The sequence below is a fragment of the Vanacampus margaritifer genome, chromosome 1 (assembly GCF_051991255.1).
Source record: "Vanacampus margaritifer isolate UIUO_Vmar chromosome 1, RoL_Vmar_1.0, whole genome shotgun sequence".
NCBI classification, from domain to species: domain Eukaryota; kingdom Metazoa; phylum Chordata; class Actinopteri; order Syngnathiformes; family Syngnathidae; genus Vanacampus; species Vanacampus margaritifer.
Window position 1 is genome coordinate 57,103,082 of NC_135432.1, and position 19,975 is coordinate 57,123,056.

Consider the following 19,975-nt stretch of genomic DNA (forward strand, 5'->3'; position numbering starts at 1 on the left):
AGATTTGGGGTTCGCTCAACCTCCACCCTACATAAATGTTGGGTTTTGGGCTCTTTTTGCTTCATTCAGTGTGATAAGTTGGCTTTCGAAAATTTAAGACTCTCACGCGAAGTGCTTACAACCTAATTTTACAGCATTTCTATTGAGTTCTGGCGAGTGTCACTGTTACTATAGCAACGTCATTTTTCGATTCAAACGGGAGTCACAGATTTGTGTGAGAGCTGCAGTGTCAGCGACAATGTTGGATTTCGATTGCATTCGCATAAATGGCACAATTCCTGTTTAACATTATACGTTTTTAATCTTCCACTCATGCTTTATTATACAAAGTCAAGAACGAACTGTACATCTATGTACAATAGTTACTTCCAACAAGCTGAGCGCAGCCCATGGCGAAGAAAAACATATACAATTACTAGACATTACAAAATAATATATGAGTAATATCTTAAGACTTTGGATCAACATAATTGAATAGATCCCAAAATTTGGTTTTAACAATAAAAGCAGCTACAAGTGGAAACCTGACAATGTTGACAGCTGGATATTTATTTACCCACAAAAAAAAAAATAAATAAATTAAAAAGCTGCCCCGTACTGTGCATCATTTCTTTAGGCAAGCAGTAACCCTTCAAGTTCCTCAAAAGTGCTGTTAATTCCACACAACTGTATTACATTGTACACTCTTCTTCATAATTTGCATGAAATGGTACAAATGAGACTATTTACAGTAAATACCCAAGTCCACATACAGTACATGTACTTTCAATCCAGGGTCACAAGTGAGATATTAGTAATAATAGAACAACTTATAAATATGTATTAATAATGACATGTTTAGATGCTGCACCTTTCCTAAAACATGACATAATCCGATACAGATATGCTTTGAATACGTCCCTTTGATTCAACATGAACATGAAGGCACTGGTGAGGGAACAGGTGAGCTCAACAGTCATGAGATGATGTTTATTTACACCGGGACAGATGTTCTCCTCCATTACTCCTCGCCCTGCCTCCACTTTTGAGACTCCTCCTGGCGGGCATCGGGGTGAATCTGGTTCCTCATGCCACCCAAGACGTTGGAGGTGGCTTCCGTGGCCATAATGAGGGGTTTGACCACGGCGGGCGGCAACTGACGGAGAACCCCGCCCACTGCTCCGGTCATGCCGCGTTGTTCATGTTCCCGGGTGGCCGTGTCGTAGATGGTCAGTGCCGTGTCTGTGATTCCCTGGCGAGGACAACAACAATTTGCCGTTAAGAAACGTGACTGGTGCGTGAATACGCAACCTCAGTTGTTTACCTCTTTCACCACTGTGTAGGCTTTCGCTACACCTTCTCTCAGGTCAACCGGCTGATGAGCCAGTCCGTAGTGTGAGAACCGTTTTACCCTCTTTGAGTCTCTCTCATTTGCTACCGGAGACACCATGTCATAAGCCGTCTCTGCTGCTGCCTGAAATGCACAACAAATTTTTTGTTGCTGGATTTACATTGCATGACACAATTCTATAGAATCATCAAATATTTTCAGGTAAGAATCAGGACTCTTCCAAATGTGGATCAACATTAAATGGGTTATGTGTCGCTTTCAAATGCACATGTAAACGGACAGTCAAAAATATCAGATTTAGACAATCAAAATTGAGGTTTACCTGAATGGTCCGCACCATCCTGTTGGTGAGCTCTAGGGCGGCCATAGCGGTGGATGTTCCGAAGGAGGCGGTGCCACGCTGGAAGCCGCGCACGATGCGACCGTCCTTCCTGTACTGCTCGATTGGGAGCCACACCAAGTCTCGAAATCCCTGAACTGAACACAACATTTATGCACTGGACTGCATGGCCTAACAGAGTTCATATCCAGCCAACAGGATATAGCTTGGAAATGTATTTACAAGGTATCAATTACTCTAAGTGGTGCGCTCGGGCCAACAGCTTTCATTAATTACAACAACAAGCGAATGGAAGCACATACATGCAATAGAAGGTGATATTTACCCAGCTGGACCAGGGAGTGAATGGGCCCCACACCACCCAGCAGGCCTGGAAGCTGGTTTTTCTTGATGTCGTTAAGCCACTCATTAATTGCATAGGAAAAGAGCTTATCCACACCTAATAAGCTACAAAACATTCCCAAGGGGGGAAAAAAAAACAACAACATGTAAAAGAGAATTACAGTACTCAAGTAGCATGTTATGGCTTGCATTTTTAAATTTGACTATTTCTTTTAATTTACTATATAAATTGTCATCCTTTACACTAATATATATATATATATATATATATATATATATATATATATATATATATATATATATATATATATATATATATATATATATATTCCGAGAAAAAAAAACTTGTATTTTCTCTGGATCTCTAAACAATCGATTCTTTCTCAAAAATAATTATAGATTCATTTAATAATTGATTTGTTGTCAATTAATTTTTGCCATTGTCATTTAGAAAAAATGCATACCCTTGTCGGTAGCACAGCTGTCTCAGTTTGAGCTCTGAACAGTTCAGCTGCGTCAAACCGATAATGATTCCTGAAAATGTTCCCTGGGAGAAAAACAGTGAATGGTGATCAGTCAACTAACAATGAGTGGAATGAATTCAAAGCCTGGTTAAGGTTCAGTACCTGCTCCAATGAGACATGTTTTCCATGATAATCCAAGCGAATGGGAACCTCAGAGGTGAATCTGAACTCCCTGTGTCAACAACAACAACAAAAGTCAATTAGAAGACTCTGTCGAGGCCTTTTGATCTTTTTTTGATTTATTGAATCTATCTGGCAGCAACCTAAAGAATATGGGCTGGTCGGAGAACAAAGCGGTCGATGTGTCACTGTCACCGGCCTCCTCCCGGCCACACACGGCGAAACCGTTTTGGCTCAAATGTCTCTGTGCAGGCACCGAGATGATGGGTGCCGGGTCCTGGTTGGGGCCAGCGTGCTTGGAGAAGCTGCATGAGATCTCCGGGGCTTTCTTCATGGACATGCTCACTGTAGCGGGATGAAACGCTTTAGTCAGGCAATTAGAAAGTCATCTCGAGGAGCTTATTGAGGAGGAAGTTGAATCATTTACCATCTTGGCTAGGCGGGGAGAAAAACTCCACTTCTGTGGAAAGACTAGTGAAAAAGTCTTTCAGGAAGAAGAGCGCATCCTTCAAAGAAATAAAACAAAGGACTATCATGTTTGCTATTTTCTGTCATTTCAGCACACAAAAACAAACATGCTTTACCTGATCAATATTGAGGCGCAGAGGCATCAGGGAAACCCGTAAGCAGCACTCTTGTGGAGCCTGGCCGGATTCAGGACACATGTGCAGTGCCTTGACCGTCAACTAAGCACCAGAAAGCGGAAAGTTACCAAACGGCAGCGTGAGGCTTCAGCAGGTGATTCTACGTGCTGTTTTTTTTCCCCTCACCATGTTAGAATGAGCCTTGCGGGGCATTTCTTTACTGGAGTACAAGTAAAGGAACTTGTTCATCTGGGAGCTCGCCAGCCTGTCTCGGATCTCCAAGTCTTGGACAACAAACACCTGGCGAGATACGGGCTGATCTGCCGGAGATCCAGAGGTTTCCTGGTCATGCGGGTACACCTCATGTTGAAATCTCACCTGAGGGTGAAAACAGCGTGGTCAATGGCTCAGGAAAAAAAGGGATTAAAATTCATGATACAGCATGTGACAAAAATCAACCAACCACTATATAAGGTTTATAATAATTAGGTTACCTTACTTTTACCTTCCTGAAGGAGAAAATAAGTGAAAAAAAATTACTTTGCTGAGTTGAATCTCCATCAGGACATCAGGGTTTCTTCCTTTTCCGCCCCCGGTGCGTCCAGAAACTCTGGCCTGCCGAACTGGTGTTTGGGAGGGGGAACTGTGGGGAGTAGTCCTAAATTGCAAAGAGAGGGGAAATTGACAAATCTTACACAGTTACCACAAACATTCTTAACTCACCCCCGGCTTCTGGCAGGAGAAGCTGTGAACGTTACGCGGCCAAAATCTTTGCCACCATAAAGGTGCCACACGATGGAGATCTCCTTGACGAGGTAACGCACCTCCGGAACGGGAAAATTCAAGGCTCCGCGACTGGAATCGCTTCCGTCCAGAGGCTGACTGAAGTGATCGTATTTGATTTGCACCGGCTCCGACGTCAGCAGCTTTATGACCGGCTCCTGATCCACATCCTGAAACATATTGTAAGGTTTGTAGAGAAAGATTGAGCTGCTCAAATTAGGTACCTTAAGTTATTATCATTTATAAATAAATAAAAAACTTTGAATGGGTGAAAAAAACAAATTAAGCATATTTTGGGTCTGTATGAAAATAATAATAATAATAATAAATTCAATTTGGCCGAGTATTTTTTATGGCTACTACACATCCAAAACACATCACGCTATGATACAAACAACAGTTACTGACCTCTGCCCTGGAACCGGGCGTCTCCAGAATACAAAAGTCATCAGTCTCCTGTGCCAGGCTGGGAACAGGAGTGATGAGAGGAGAGTGGAGGATGGGGTACGTGGGGCTGACATCCTGGACGCAATTCCCACTCTCATCTGGGAACAGGAACAAGTCAGAGCGAGGGGGCTCATGATCACGTTTCCTCTCCTCGTGGGCACCTGCAAAATTGACCGAATATTAACAGTATGGTATAAAAAAAAAAAAAAAGTTCAAGAGGGAGAATCATTGGGAACCAAAACGTTACCATTTTGTTGTAGCACAGGAGCATGCTGCCCATCAGTCTCCTCCATTGCTTCGCTCATCAGATCCTGCAAAATCTGCTGCTCAGTCTCAGCAAGCAGCGGAGTCTGAGCGACCAGCCGGCCGGGAAGCTCTGCCTGTCCAAACAGATACTCAAGACTAAGCATCATGAACAGTTTTAGAAAAAAAAATAATAATAAAAGAACAGTTTTAGTATTTTTGTGCAATTTAGTTATGAATGGCAGACGTTGAGAATGTACTCACACTTTGTACTAAAATAGTAGTACACATACAGCATTTCAAATAAACAAAAAAAAGACACTAGTAAAAGTCTCTTTGCTAACCTTGTTTTTTTGTGTCGCGCTGGTTTGCTTGGCCTCCAGCTCTGCAGGAGGCAGCAAATCCCCATAGCTGGCAATGTACTGGATTAGGTTCATGAGGGCAGCGCAGGAGTCGGCGCACGTTCTGATGTGGATGACGTCGCTAGAGCATCGAAGCTCAAACCTCGGCTCGGACTATCAACGACACGACAAGAAAGTGAGTGAAAATAGGAGCTCCCTTCAAGTCCTTTGGGAATTTGTCCCGCCTACCAGTTTCCCATCCACGGCAGGTTTGACAGCTGTGATTCGCAGTTCCAGCGTTCCCATGTCTACCACTTGGACATAGTCTGGCACCGAAATAACATTACAAGAATAAGTTAAAAACCTGTGACGCGTTCTTCTCATCGAGGGCTTACTTACCGCGTGCTAAATCGACAGAGACAGCATTACACTTGTCCGAGAGGAACAGAGCAGCTTCGTCCAAAATAATCCTGGAACAGAGTTACTGGTTTCACTCCTCTGCAGTAACACAACCTTGGATTTCATAAATCATAGTCATGTCGTACCTGAGCGTTGAGGAAGAGTGGTCAAGGGACACGCTGCTAGAGATGCTAAATGTTTCGACCACAAGCAGTGATCTTAGAGGTAAATAAAAAGGCCTGTCCAAAGATAAAAAAAAAAAGCCACGTTAGAATAGCCACGCAAAGTATAGTCATATATATTATTATATTATATTATTAATAATTAATATAATATATATATTATATATATATAATATAAATAATTAATATATAATTATATTATATATTATATATTATTATAGTCAACCTAAAAGGTAATTGATTTGGCAAGTCGTAAGTACCAACCAAGTCTCCTTTACCTGTAGTCAAGAGAACAGTTCCATAAATGTAGATGTAGGGTGCTGACAGACGCGGGGGGAGCGTAACCCAACACAGGCTCATCGGAAACATTCAAAAAGTCGACAATCTGGTGCAAACAGATTGGTCATTGTTTTTCACCTGTATACATGCAGTCAATTATATGTCATTTAATATGAGAGTAAAGGTGCTACCTGATCATACCACCCCAGGTTGGGAGGAACAACTCTGTGCTGGACTGTTGCCCCTCTCACTCCAACAGCAACCAAAAATTCCTGTGTGCAAAAATGAATCAAATTGATGCAACTGATCGTAAATGTCACATTCAAGGCCAAATCCTGCCTAAATACTATAGACTTGCATTACAGTAGACTAGAGTACATAATAAACGCAGTGGTCAAATTAAAGTGTGCACCTGTGTTTGTGTATAGCAGGTGCATGGTAAGTAATTCACAATTGTGATTTACTTACTCCTATTCTGATCAAGCAGATGTCCACCACTACTACATCTCTCATATTGCATGCCAATTTTGTGACCCACCTGTAGGCACACCTCCGCTGTTCTATACATTTCCACCAGGATCCTTTTCCGTCTATTTTACCCCCGTTAATCCTAGAAAACGTATAGTGGATGTTTGTCCTTAAATTTGTCACCCCTGCTACGTTCTGCTTTGAATATAGTTAACACTTTTGTCCCTCTGCAATTTATGTTCACATAACCCTGGAGAACCCACGGGGTCAAATTTGGCCCCTATAAATTCTGCTACTTAAATAACAAAGATCTTTTTTTTTTTTTTACAAATTTAACTTCAAAAGTCCAGAGTGCCACTTCTGACCCCTGCATGGGGCCATCTAGTGGATGAATATTGCACTTACATGAGCCAGAGTGGTGGTGACAAGATGGCTGGCAATATGCTGTTTTGTTGAGCTGGAAATCAACCCAAACAAAACCCTTCTTCTCAGCAAACATCAGATGGTAAAATTGTGTGTTTTTTTGTTAATCTATTTCATATCATGTTGCAGAATGCCTAGGAGTATGTTATATATTTTTTTTTGATAAATTAGCAACTAGTTAAAAAAAAAAAAAAAAAAGGTTAAAATTGAAAAAACATATATTTTGGTGTTCAGTGAACTTATAGCAGTCATTTAATGTATAATTCATAATTTTCCAAAGAAGAAAAGGGTTATTGGGTTCTCCAGAGTTAAAATGCATCAATACCGAAAAGCCATGCCTCTGCTCACTGGTGTGATCTATGAGCAGTCGGAAATCAATATGGCCTACCTTAACGCTGCGTTCGGCATTCTGCGACGAGATCTTGACCGCGACCGACACCATACTACGGGCCTCTGGGCCAATACACTCTGACGGAGTGGATGATCTGTCGGGGGATGATTCTGATTGGTAGATGGTCGGTTCCAGCCAGTGTGGATGTGACCGGAATGGCAGCTTGACGTCTGACGAGGAGGTTCCTCCATCGACAAGTCCTGTGTACATTAACAAAAAAATGGAAATCAGTTAATTTATACAGCTATAATTAAGTGCAATATTCAACAGCGCAGGTTACCTTGATGATACATGGAACTATTGGTAGTGTGAAAGCAGACATAGTGCTGGTCTTTAAAGCCTTCATGTTGCGTAACACTGAACAGCACTGCGTTTTTCACCTCTAGCCAGAATTCCCCGTGTTTGTTTTTCAGTAGTGTTTTATCCTCCTTCTAGAAAAAAAAAAAAATCTAAACAACTTTTCACAAGAGGAACTTTTAAGAAAGACAATCAATGTACCTTAGCGTTAGTTTGAAGCGCAACCAAGCCATGGTTGACACTGATAATGGCAGCGAACAAGCTCTGGGAGCCCTTATTCTGAATTTGGGGCTTTTTCTTCTTGTGAGACCTCAACCCTCGGTCAGAAGAAGCAGAGTAGTAGTGCATGTACTCCTCATCTGAACCACTGCTATCTTCTACAAGCAGAACACAAAAAGTCCTCCTGTGTTTTAACACTTCAATTTCGAGTCTGCAAACAGTATTCAGGAGCAACGGTTTTAGTCGTCTCACCCTCAGGCCCAGTCGAGCGAAACTGGGTGAAGCTGTCCTTAGTGTAAGTGTTGATCATCTGACTGGCGACAGAGAGACCGACACCATATGGCATGCTTTCGACTGTTTCCACAGGCGAAGGAGCAGTGGGCTCCCACAGCAGGAGGTCATTGTTTATCCTGAAATATAGTGAAAACAAATGCTTTACATCTTACATACGTATATGGTTAAAACAAGACATTATTCAATCCTGGTGACCTTCTTAGTTATGATTTTTTCTATTAGTTCATCCAGTTATTTTGCAAAGAGACAAGAATTTACACTGACCATATCGTGCAATAAAAATGTTTAACCCTGGAGAACCCAAGAACCCTTTTCTTCGTTGGAAAATTATGAATTATACATTAAATGACTGCTATAAATTCACTGAACACCAAAATACACGTTTTTTTCAATTTTAACCCTTTTTTTTTGAACTAGCTCAGAGTTGCTAATTTATCAAAATATATAAGCTATAAATTCACTGAACACCAAAATATATATTTTTTCAATGTTTTTTTCAATTTATTCCCTAATTTAGGATTAGGGCGAAATTTGACCCTTTGGGATTTAGGGGTATCATTTCGAAAAATCAGAATAACAAAAACTGCCAGTAAACTATTTAGAATTTAAGAAAATAATCAATCAAATACACAGCTACATTGAACAATATAATTTTTTTATTTTATTTGTTGCATTTTAGCCATCTTGTCACCACCACTCTGGCTCATGTAAGTGCAATATTCATCCAGTAGATTGCCCCATGCAGGGGTCAGAAGTGGCACTCTGGACTTTTGAAGTTAAATGTGTAAAAAAAAAAAAAAAAAGGTCTTTGTTATTTGAGTAGCAGAATTTATAGGGGCCGAATTTGACCCCGTGGGTTCTCCAGGGTTAATTTTGTTTCTTTTTCATAATAGCAGGGCCATGATTGCTGTATAGTCTTTTATATGCTGCTCAGAGGGCATATCAACGGTACATTATCCGGGGAAAGTTTCGAGTATCTCTTATTATTCAGCTTGCATTTTAAAAAAAAAATTAATTACCTGTTGTGTAGTTTTTCATAAAATGCTTTGCTGGGTAAAGATAACTGCACATTGGGGAAACACAGCTCAAGGACAAAGCGTGAATTGTTCATGGTTTTCTCTTGAAACTCTGTCATCTCAGCAACATCACCAGGTATGACCATCTGGAATTGAATTTTTTTTGGGGGTGAAATATGGACTTGTCATCATCTGCTCAACTGTGTATTAATATTGACGCATAACGGTTTTCAACCTTTGAGGCACGTTACCTCTTCATTTTCATACATAACCCTCCGGGAAGAAAAGGGTGATGGCTCTGGTTTCCCAAAGTCACAAACATCCTTCAGTGAGTGGGCAGCACCCTCCTCCTCTTCCTCCTCAAGGAAATTGTCCTCCGCGCCTTCTTCATCCTCGGCCGTCACACGTTCGAGGATGGAGTGCACCGCCGTGGGGTTCATTTTCAACACGACTCTGGTGTGTTGAAGTGTGCCGTCAGTGGGAGACGACGTGAAACAGACAAGGATGTGGAGGTCAAACATACCGTGGCCAATCAAATTTCACACTTTCAGATGTTGTCATGTCTCCGTCCATGGTGTGGGACACTCTGAGGAACCTGGCAGCTGGTTGCTCTAGCTCCTCCTGGAACCTGCCTATGGAAAGGAAACAGGCGACAACCGTTAGGGAGGACTCAGTGGATAATATGGAAACTTTCTAGACTTTTGACATTATTATACCAATGAGCTCCCTGAAGGTGAGCTCCATCTTGGTTTGATCTGGCGTGCTGCCACCCCTAAATTCGGTTTTAAATTCCACATCTTCCAGCTCCAGGTACAGCACTTCTTTCTGCAAAGACTTTTTAAACCAGGGACCTCGCTCCTGATCGGAGCGCAGATCGGGAATGGGAAATCGGACCGCGAGGCCCAGTATTGGGGCGTTAACCGTCAGTGACACGTGGCAGTTGGAAGGGGTGTGGCTGTCATCGAGAAAAACCTCTGCAAAGGCCTTATGCTGCAAAAAATATACATTAATGAGATTAATCATGAAACAAAAGGCAATCACTACTAATCAAGTCAAGATGTAGCCACGTGATGATTAGTTAATCATTATCAGGCACTTGATATTCTGATTAATATTGCATGTGTGGAATAGAAGTTGAGCAGCAAAATCCAGCTGTTTTTATTCATCTCAGTGGGCGGCCATTTTTCCACTTGCTGTTGACTGAAATGGCATCACAGTTGCTTAGAACACAACCAAACACAGCTCAGATTCAGAATTAGATCTTCAGTAAGTGGCAAAATGGCCGCCTCCCGAGATGGATAACAACGGCTTGATCTTGCTGTTTAACTCATATTCTACAAATACAGTTGAATAGAAAATACCGCGTCAAAAGTTAAACTTTACCAACTCAGTGGCCTTGTGGTAGAGTGTCCGCCCTGAGACTGGGAGGTTGTGGGTTCAATCCCCGGCCGGGTCATACCAAAGACTATAAAAATGGGACCCATTGCCTCCCTGCTTGACACTCAGTATAAAGGGTTGGAACTGGGGGGTTAGATGACCATGTGATTCCCGAGCGCAAACATTGCTGCTCACTGCTCCCTCAGGGGATGGGTCAAATGCGGAGAACGAATTTCACCCCCACTTAGTTGGGTGTGACAATCAGTGGAATTTACCTTACCTTTACCTTACAAATACAGTTGAATAGAAAATACCGCGTCAAAAGTTCAACTTTACAAAAATCGACTGTAGATTTTCATTTTTTCTTCAGGAAATGTTCTTACCAAGCTGGCATGCTTATTGTAGGACGTGTACATGTGTGAGGTCATCATCTCCGTGGTGGCCAGCTTCTGAGGCTGAAGTACTGAATTGAGACGGTCCACAATACTGATGTCGAGCTCGGAGCGCACGGGGCCCAGTTCTACCTGCACGTCAGCTTTTCTGGGGATGGTGCTGAGTCGCGCCTGGCCACCCTGCAGATGTAAAGCACAGCCTAAGCTCACACTCAGAAAAGAGTGCTGTACATGTAAATAAATGTGACTACCAAATGTGAAGGTTGCTTTTTTTTTTTTTTTTTGCATTTACCTGGGGGCCTCTGCGCTCAGCCTGTTTGTAAAGCAGGTGAAAGCAGGTACTAAGTGGTGCTTTGCCACCGGCTGCAGTGCTAAACGTCAGGAGCTGAGTTGTGACAAGAGAAATGCGTGAGTATCATGCTGTGCATCCACCAAAGAGCGCATGCAGAGGACGTGCTGGACTCAGCGTTGCGTCGCTGACCTCAGTGTATTGAATGCCTCTCTGAGAGCCGCCGGCGATGCTCTCGGAGGGGAACAGACACTCCAGCAGCTCCATTTGATCGAGGGAGACGTCGGTGCTAAAAGTCCGTAGGTTGGCTCCCTGACAGTGCTCATAGATTATCTTAAGACCCTGGCCCACAAACCTGCAGATGGAGCAAAATGGCACTCTAAGATTTGTATTGCCCCCCCCCACTATAAACATGACCTCTAGTGAACTTTCGGAGACACATACCTGAGGTGATCTTGGGGGCAGGCGTGATTAAAGACTGATCGAGACTGTAGGAAGGCAGCGGGTTTGAGGTGGCTCGGGCCCACCATGCTGAAGAAGTGCGCAGCCATAGGGCCCAGCGGACTCGGGGAAGCATCAAGGGGTGGTAGCGGGTCAATGTGGAGGACCGAGACTGCCAAACTGCTCAGTGTCAAACTTAACACCAGCTCTGGCCTCGACTCGTCACCGTGGGTTTTGGAAGGATGTGCTGAAAAGCGAACACGATCATCAGGATGACTCCATTTCATGACCACACAAACATGGACGCTTACAAGTTTGTCGTAACAATGTTTGAGGGAGTTGTGAGTCTCGGGACTTTCCGGGAGTCTGTTTCTCTCTTTGTCGCGGTACGTCCATGTAATCGTCCCACACGGCCTAAAACCAGAAAAACACATTGACTCGGATTAGAATACATTCACAAATCAAATCTGTAAGTGGTTCTGATGTTATCAATGTAGTCTGCACTAGAAATTGCTTTCAGGATCTAATGGAATTATACACGCTGGACTTACAGTTATGTTTCCTGACGGTGATTCTCCCGGAGAGGCAGAGTAGTTGCTATTGAGTGACAGGTCCAAATCTACAGTAGGAGGTTCGCCCAAAGGAGGGAGGGACGACAAGCTGTGAGACATGTCCATGTCAGCCATGGAGAAGAAGACATCATCTACTCCAACCATAGGTTTGTTTAGAGAAAGAAAAGAAGAAAAAAATGAATAATCCTTCAATGTAATAACTGACACTTGACGATATTTTTTTAAATAACTTTACAGTGGAACCAGAAAAATTGAATGCCTCTTTGGTCAGCCCAAAAATTTGGAATGTGGTAGAGCTCGGACTCGTACCTGGATTTGCTATTTGTGTTCACATTAACTCATTCACTGCCATTGACGGCGCTAGACGTCAAAAATTCATTTGAACTATTTCTATTAGTTTAACACCCCCCCCCCCCCCCCACACACACACACACACACACACACTTTTGTTAACGAGAGTATGAAAACCTAGAGAAAAAATTATTGGACATTTAGAACAGATATAAAATTTGTAATTAATCGTGAGTTAACTATTGAAGTCATGCGATTAATTACAATTTAAAAAATTAATTCCCTTACGCCCCTAATTTTTAATACTCTTTTCTTTAAAAGAAAAAAAGATGATTAAAAACAAAATGTCTAGGTTTAACAAAAGTGGGGAAAATTTTTAAACTAATAGAAATAGTTCAAATTATTATTTTTACGTTTATAGGCGTCAATGGCAGTGAATGAGTTAACAAGCAAGTACCAAATGAACTCAAATCTGTTACTTACTGTACTTTTCCTGAATAAAATGCCTCATAGTTCAACAAATAAAAATCCAATTTGATTAAAAATGGTAAATTGAGTGCACTTGCGCTTTGTCCACACCAAACAGTGTCCAAAGCACTTAAAAACGCATCATTCATTCATTTATTTGGAATGTACCTGGACATAGGAAGGCCAAAAGCCCAGATTTGAACCCACAACCTCCGCACTATGAGGCGGATGTGCTAACCAGTCGACAACCAAGCTTAATGCAAAATAGTCCACTCCAAGAACAAAAATGCGATTACAAAAATTAGTGTGATTAATTCGCTAAAGAAATTTGACATCACTAATATATAAGTCCCCTCCAAAAGTATTGGAACGGCAATTGCATCTCCTTTGTTTTTGTTGTATACAAAAGTCTCAGGTCAAAAGATGAATATGAGAAAAAAAGTTCAGAATTCCAGCTTGGGTGAAACCCAAATCCAAAAACAAGCACTAATGTTTACACAATCAACCTGAAAGGCAACACTACACTACAATCACCCATCAGGCACATGTTCCAATACTTTTGCTCACTTGACCAGTGGGTTGTTTCAAACAAAAAGGTGCTATGTCCTGACTACTGACTTGGTTAACACATCTGTTGCAAAATATAAAAACACATGTACTATTTTTAAGATAACAAGAGTTAGTAGAGCGGATCATTTCAATTTCAGAAAAAAAAACAAAATGTGCTGGACATTAGCGGTTCCACTGTAGAGTATAGATTCAAGTCAAACCTCGACTAGAGACAGTTCGGGTCGTCTGGCTCTCAAAAAGTTCGGCTTCTGCTCCTGCCATTACAGTGTCCTTCTTCAGACAGCGGTTTAGTTCCATGTGGAGTCGGTATTCATCCTCCTGCTGCATAGGTCGACTTTTTCTGTCCTTGGCCCATTCTTGTGCACCTTCATGCAAAAGCAAACAAATGATCAGAAAGTTAAACATACAGTGGCGCTGTAGGTCCGTTACAGTTACGAACAGGCACTCACGTTCAAAGGAGAACGCTCCGAACAAGTCTAGAAGTAGATGAACTTGACGTGGTGAGAGCAAAATCAGAAGCGTGTCAATGTGCCCGGCAACATCCAGCTGAAAGGCAAAAAAAAAAAAAAGATTACCAGCCTCTAGTCTATAAATATCAATACCAAAATCTAATTGCAGAACATTTTTATAGACGTGACACAGATTTATTGAATTACCTTTGCTCCAGGCATGGCTATGTTGTTTTTCAGTGTGAGGGACAGCTCAATTTTACCACAGAGACTCCCAACTTGCACAGCTTGAAAAGGTACTGTTGAGGATATAGTCTCTGTGAACTGCGGATGAGGCTCGCAAATGATTTTTGGATTCCAGCTGGGAGAGAGTTTTGGCTCAGTTTCCTGTCAAATAAGAAAAAAAAAAAAAAGAAAAAAAAAAAGAGGACGTTTATTGACTGGCTGCAGGTACATGCAACTAGTTTATGCAGAATCTGAAAAGACAAACCGTTGGAAGTGGTGACGTTTTAAAACCAGCTCGACACACATCAGTGAACTCGTCCCAAAATACAGCGATGCCTTCCATTTGTAGTTTTTTATGTGCGAATGTGATTGGTTGATGCACATTCACACTTGGGCTCTCCTCCCCAGTTTCATCAGAATAAAAAATCCTGGATATAAAAGCGGTACAAAGTTAAAAAAAAAAAAACTCCCGCCCCCCCCATCAAAAAAATAATTGCACTAAAACAGATGACTGTCATAACTTAAGTCAAGAACTTCTTCAAGCCTGTACGCAGAACCTTAAAAGGAACCATATTTGATAACTTACTAAAATATATGGCACGTGCCGCACTACGAAATAGCAGAATCCAGTTATTACTTTTACAGCTATTTGTGTTCATTTCTGTATTTCCCCCTATATATTAGTAATGTTGTAATTAACTTGGAGTAATTCACAGAATTTATTAACTATTTATTTTTAAACCATTTATCTCAATAATTTGTCAATTGATTTATTGTAGATTAAAAACACTGATTAAAAAATCTTAAGCAACAATTAATTATATTAAATAATGGAGTCAATTAATTAATTGTACAGTACATAATTACACTGATTAAAAAATCTTAAGCAACAATTAATTGTATTAAATAATTGAGTCAATTAATTAATTGTACAGTAACAAAATTAAACTAAAAATCCAAATTTCAAAACTTTATTATAGCTTTGCCTATCTGTTAGTTTTAAAAATGTGACACTTGAGCACAAGAATTCGCCAACTCTTGCATAAGGTGTTGTTTATTTTTATCAATTTAACTTTTTTAAATGTTTTTTTTTAAGAATTGGCTTTGTATTTAGAAAGAAAATAACGGTTGGTAAGATATTGGCTACAAATGTTGTTTTAAATATGTGTCCCAACTTACTTGCTGATTCGAACCTCAAGAGCAATTCCAGTTTTGGAATTTTCCGGAATGTGTTCAACCCTCAGAACTGTATCCAAAAATGTCACTTTGACTCTTCTCAGAACTACATGGGAGACAATTCAAACAACAGTTACTTAAAGCATCTTCCCACTCATCAACCTATCCAAGTTCCCGAGGCTTCCTCGGCAAATCACGTACCCGTTTCTATTGTTTCAGCAAACTTCTCCAGTCCTTCAAACGGCTGGAAGCTCTCTACAGTTTCATCTGAGAGCTTCTGGCTCAGACACTCCTTGGCGAGTTGCATGCTGCTCGTCATGAAACTGGACCAGTACATGGGCTCAGAGCCAGATGCTGGGAAAAAAAATGACACAGTTTTCAGATAGAGCAATTAATGAAAACACGATGTCATGCTTTTCTCAACTTTTAGCACTTTCAATGCTGCTTACCTACTCTTGGCCTTGGTCTAAACACCATCTCCAAACCTTTGACCTCAAGGGCACAGTTGTCATGCAGCAAAGCTGCCCATGGGACGGTTAAAGAAATAGTCTGGATGAAACCCGCAATAATCTCAAAGGGAGCATCTGCCGTCTCTAGGAGCTCATTGAGTGACTGAAAGGCAAAATTTGTTTACTTCAATTTGAGTCAATGGTGATTATGTGTTTATTGAATTTCTTAAATGAACATACCCACTTATCCAGAGGCACTTGTGCCAGTGATCCAGTGCCTTGATAGAGATCTAAACTGAGCTGATCCAAACTCAATTTTTCCTGCAGAAAGTTGCCAAGGTACCGATGCAAGAGGTAACGACAGGCCCGCTTCTTAATGGACTCGGAAAATGGCCAAGGCATCTTGACTCAATGTGCATACGTAAGTACAGTGCAAAGATAAAAGTAAGGTCTTTTAAAGCTTTTCGGCTAAAATGTGTTCGTCAAGATGACTGTTAGGAATTAATCAATTGTTCCATCCCGTCCACTGAAAGAAATCACAACACATGAATTCTGACATCCTTCACATCACATCCCACGATGACGGAGGATATGATGAAACTGAAAGATGTGTGAAGGCGGGGCTCTGAATCCAGTTTCCTGCACAAAATAAACACACGGAGTGCTTTGACGCACAATGTTTACATCACACTGATTAAATAACAACTTAAAAGAGCTCAGTTAGAGCTTGAGACGCGACCGTTATAATAGCTCACCTATCGTAAAGGGAGCAGACGCACTTTCGAAATAGCTTTTAGCATGCCGACACATATGCTGCCAGTCATTTGCTGCGTTAGCAGAGCTGTCACGACAGAAGACAAAGGCATGCCAATTGCTAACCATCAGCCGGGCTAACGAGTGATCAAGCTGGCTAGCATATCGACGTATTGAGTACAGTCAACGTTATCACGCCGGCTAACATGTTGCTAAGGTTGAACCACTACACTCGCTGTTTAGTTACTTGAAAATCTTAAAAACCACCATAAGTCTAATTTTTAATCATAGCATGTCAGAACAGTGTCACCAAGTCACGTATGTAAACAAATGGAGCGTGCAAGTATACAAAATGAATGAGCAGAGTTGAAAACAAATTATCGTGGCTATTAAATTACCTTTTAAATGCGTTGTTTACAAACACTCTCATGACTCCGCACCAACTGAGCCTTCACACTGTTCCGGATCGTTTATGCTAGGTTGTAGCAGCAGAATGGACAAAGTAAACCTATGCTCCCAAAAGGTCTTGTACGATTGGTCTATGCTACTTTCAATCAATAAAATGAGCCAATGGAATGTTTGTAACACAGTAAAATCCCGCCTTTCTAATTTTCCAACCAATAGATTTCTTCCAGTTGAAACTAACTTACTATTATGGGGTGGGACTAACTCAGCTGCGTCATAACATGGCGATGTCATGTACGGCACACTTACTTTATCCAGTTTTTTAACGTTATTAGTTGGATACAAACTCGGACAACTGAAAATACGGTATTTATACGTAACAGAGTTGTTTTAGTTAGACACAAAGTAGCGACTCGACGGGTTTCCATCAACCGTCAGCTAACCCGCCCCCACGAAGAGCTCACTGTGGGCTGGAAGCTTCCACGGAAGAACACAACCAGATAGGTGAGGAAAAATGCACGCGTGTTTATTTTATTTTTTTAATCACAAATACGTGTTGCATTGCCATTCGATTGCAATGAAACAACAAATGTCATGCCTTCATGTGCTGCACGATGCAAACGCACTAATTACTTGTGGCCTACATTGCGTGGGTTTGTTTGCTGACCGCCCAAGACGCGAGAAACGACGCAAAAAGTGCCACTTTAAATCTTATAGATGGTTGTTGATTTAACGATTGTTACTGAAACGTTTGAAGTTAAGTTTAAACTCCTATAGTACAGTATTTATCATGTGTGTTGGACCCTTATGCTGCGTTCCAGTAACCTCGTAAATCGGAACGCTGATGGGAATGACGTCACACACGAGTTGCTTGAAAGCAGGATACTGCGCCTAAAAAATAACAATAAGGAGAAAAAACTACCAAAGAAAATGTAGTAAAGAGAGAAAATATATTTTTTTCAAGATATTTTTTTGTAAAGTCAAGGTTTCCAATAACTGTTAATACTGGCTGTCACCGTCAGTAGACTTCAAAACTGGACACGATAACGTAGGTTGCTGGCAAAGTTGAGTAAAAGCACTGCCTCTTCTAAGTTTTTTTTTTTTTAAACCATCAATTGGCTTTGATTTTCTACTTCTCTGAAAACAGACGGGGTGGGGTAAGCAGTTACACACAGGTGCAAGACAAAAGAGGCACTGTGCCAACATGGATGCCTCTTTGCTCTGATAATTTACATGCATTGTCCTAAAAAATAAAATTTCATAAATGGTGCAAGTGGGTATTCGTTAGCCCCAAGGACTACATGTATAGCCTTCGGGTCTGTACTAAAAAATAGCGTACCAGTGATGGGATACTGGAACTTACTAATGAATTAAAACAGAAGAAGAATGTAATTGTGAACATGTCTTCTGTATCAAATGTTCTATATTTTGTTTATAAATAAAAGATTGTGATTTTTGTTATTCGTGACAGGGTCTCCCTAAAAATGCAATGGCCCAGAAAACGATTTATGTCTGGACTAGCATCATATATGCAGGAAATACTGTACACACAAGTGGGCCAAGACAAGAGTCAACTCGTTTGACTGTCGGCTGCTTCCGGAAAAACAAATTCAACAGAATGAAGTGTTGTTCACTTTACACAAGTGTATAATTGACATGCATGACTGGAAGTACAGTAGCACTTGCTTTTAAATGCGATGACACCAGCTGTTTGAGAGGTCATAGTTCTCATTTTGTGCAGCAGCATTTTTAGATTTTGATGACACTGCAGTGAGTCATTGTGTTTGTGCGTCTAATGTCTTACAAGGAATGGAAGTGGACTGCCAGCCCGAGGACCCCATGGTGTCTGCATTTGAAGACCAATGCGTAGAGCTGTGTGACGTCAAGGACATGAGACTGGAGGCGGACGCCGTCGTCAACGACGTCCTTTTCGCTGTGGCTCAAATGCACGTGTCCAAAAACCTCAGCAATTCACCAGACGTGGCTTATATTAACGTGGAGACTCGAGAAGGCAACCGCTATTGTCTGGAGCTCACAGAAGCAGGACTCAGGGTAGGGGAAAGCTTTTGTTTTAGAAGGGCCCATTTCACCTTTTTTTGTTGTTGTAAGTGATGGACAAATGAAGCATCAGTGATATTTTTGGATTCCTCTAGATGGCAATCTTGGTTTATAGATCCACTAGCACCATCTGGCGGAATTAAATGATATATATCACAAATTAATTTATATCTATCACAAATGCTTCATGAAGCTTCATTTCCCCATCACTACTTCTGAGGGTCATATTAAATTGATAACAAAAATAGGATGCAACGATAGAACAAAATTTGAGTGATCGATGTCTTCTGTCCAAACAGGTGGTGGGCTACGCTTTTAACGAAGTGGACGAGGACCTGAGTTCTCAGTACCACGAGACCATTTACTCGCTCCTGGACACGTTGAGTCCAGGCTACAGGGAAGCTTTTGGGAACGCTCTACTCCAGCGGCTTGAAAGTCTCAAGCAAAATGGACAGTGACAGCAAAGCAGGTCTCTTTGAAAGAAGTTTAAAAAAAAAAAAAACAGAATGTCCACCTGCCGCTATAATAAGTGGTACGCCGCCCTATCAATTCTGCTTTTGTTCCTTATCAGCCATTGACTTCTTGTTAGTTCATTCCTGACTGGCTGCACAAGAATTCTCCATCTTGTGTACTCATTGCAATGCAAATCTGACTGATGCTGGTGAACTGGCGACAAAGTAGTTCAAGGGCCAAAGCGGAAGCTCCTTCCTCGTTCCGCAAATATTCTGCCTTAATGACCGTTTGGTTAGAGAAGTACAACATACCTCTTTATCTATTTCTAAGTTACCAAGATAGAAAAGGCATGTCAAATGGTAACAAAGCTAGTTGTAGATTTATTCTGTTGACTTACAGTATAATACAGCACAATGTCATGAATGGCGATTTGGCTTTCAGTGTTATTTTATTTTATTATCTAGTTTGTGTGAATTTTTTGTTTCAAAATTCAAATGCTGATTCAGAATGTTTGATCTTGGGCCGCTTTTCTTGCTGCTGGCCTTTGAGCTGACCAATACAAGTTTCTCAAATAATGCTTTGATG

At 41.2% G+C, this 19,975-nt stretch overlaps 2 protein-coding genes across 3 annotated transcripts; one reads left to right on the plus strand and one right to left on the minus strand.

Annotated features, from left to right (window-relative positions):
• Positions 1–281: 281 nt before the first annotated feature.
• Positions 282–16,972, minus strand: atg2b (autophagy related 2B). Of its 2 annotated transcripts, XM_077556376.1 has the most exons (43): positions 16,873–16,972; positions 15,962–16,360; positions 15,722–15,884; positions 15,474–15,626; positions 15,276–15,378; positions 14,362–14,524; positions 14,079–14,258; positions 13,872–13,968; positions 13,623–13,787; positions 12,073–12,224; positions 11,833–11,935; positions 11,525–11,768; positions 11,273–11,435; positions 11,084–11,176; positions 10,783–10,971; positions 9,739–10,012; positions 9,546–9,654; positions 9,274–9,475; positions 9,026–9,168; positions 7,965–8,122; positions 7,695–7,870; positions 7,477–7,627; positions 7,194–7,396; positions 6,106–6,186; positions 5,914–6,020; positions 5,600–5,692; positions 5,454–5,524; positions 5,304–5,380; positions 5,058–5,228; positions 4,718–4,850; positions 4,432–4,631; positions 3,964–4,193; positions 3,781–3,898; positions 3,427–3,618; positions 3,241–3,342; positions 3,084–3,162; positions 2,800–3,001; positions 2,639–2,708; positions 2,477–2,559; positions 1,996–2,117; positions 1,653–1,807; positions 1,304–1,453; positions 282–1,231 (listed from the first exon to the last, which is right to left on the minus strand). In XM_077556376.1, the coding sequence occupies exons 2-43, from the start codon at positions 16,121–16,123 to the stop codon at positions 1,001–1,003; spliced, it is 6,213 nt and encodes a 2,070-aa protein (XP_077412502.1). In that variant the 5' UTR covers positions 16,124–16,360; positions 16,873–16,972; the 3' UTR covers positions 282–1,000. The 2 variants fall into 2 exon arrangements, with proteins under 2 accessions (XP_077412502.1, XP_077412511.1); XM_077556385.1 differs by lacking the exon at positions 282–1,231 and having other exon boundaries at positions 1,308–1,453; positions 1,973–2,117.
• A 142-nt stretch (positions 16,973–17,114) lies between these two features.
• gskip (gsk3b interacting protein) lies at positions 17,115–19,967 on the plus strand. The gene is made up of 3 exons (XM_077556404.1): positions 17,115–17,383; positions 18,687–18,931; positions 19,237–19,967. Exons 2-3 carry the CDS (start codon positions 18,689–18,691, stop codon positions 19,393–19,395), a joined length of 402 nt encoding a protein of 133 aa, XP_077412530.1. The 5' UTR covers positions 17,115–17,383; positions 18,687–18,688; the 3' UTR covers positions 19,396–19,967.
• Positions 19,968–19,975: the final 8 nt, after the last annotated feature.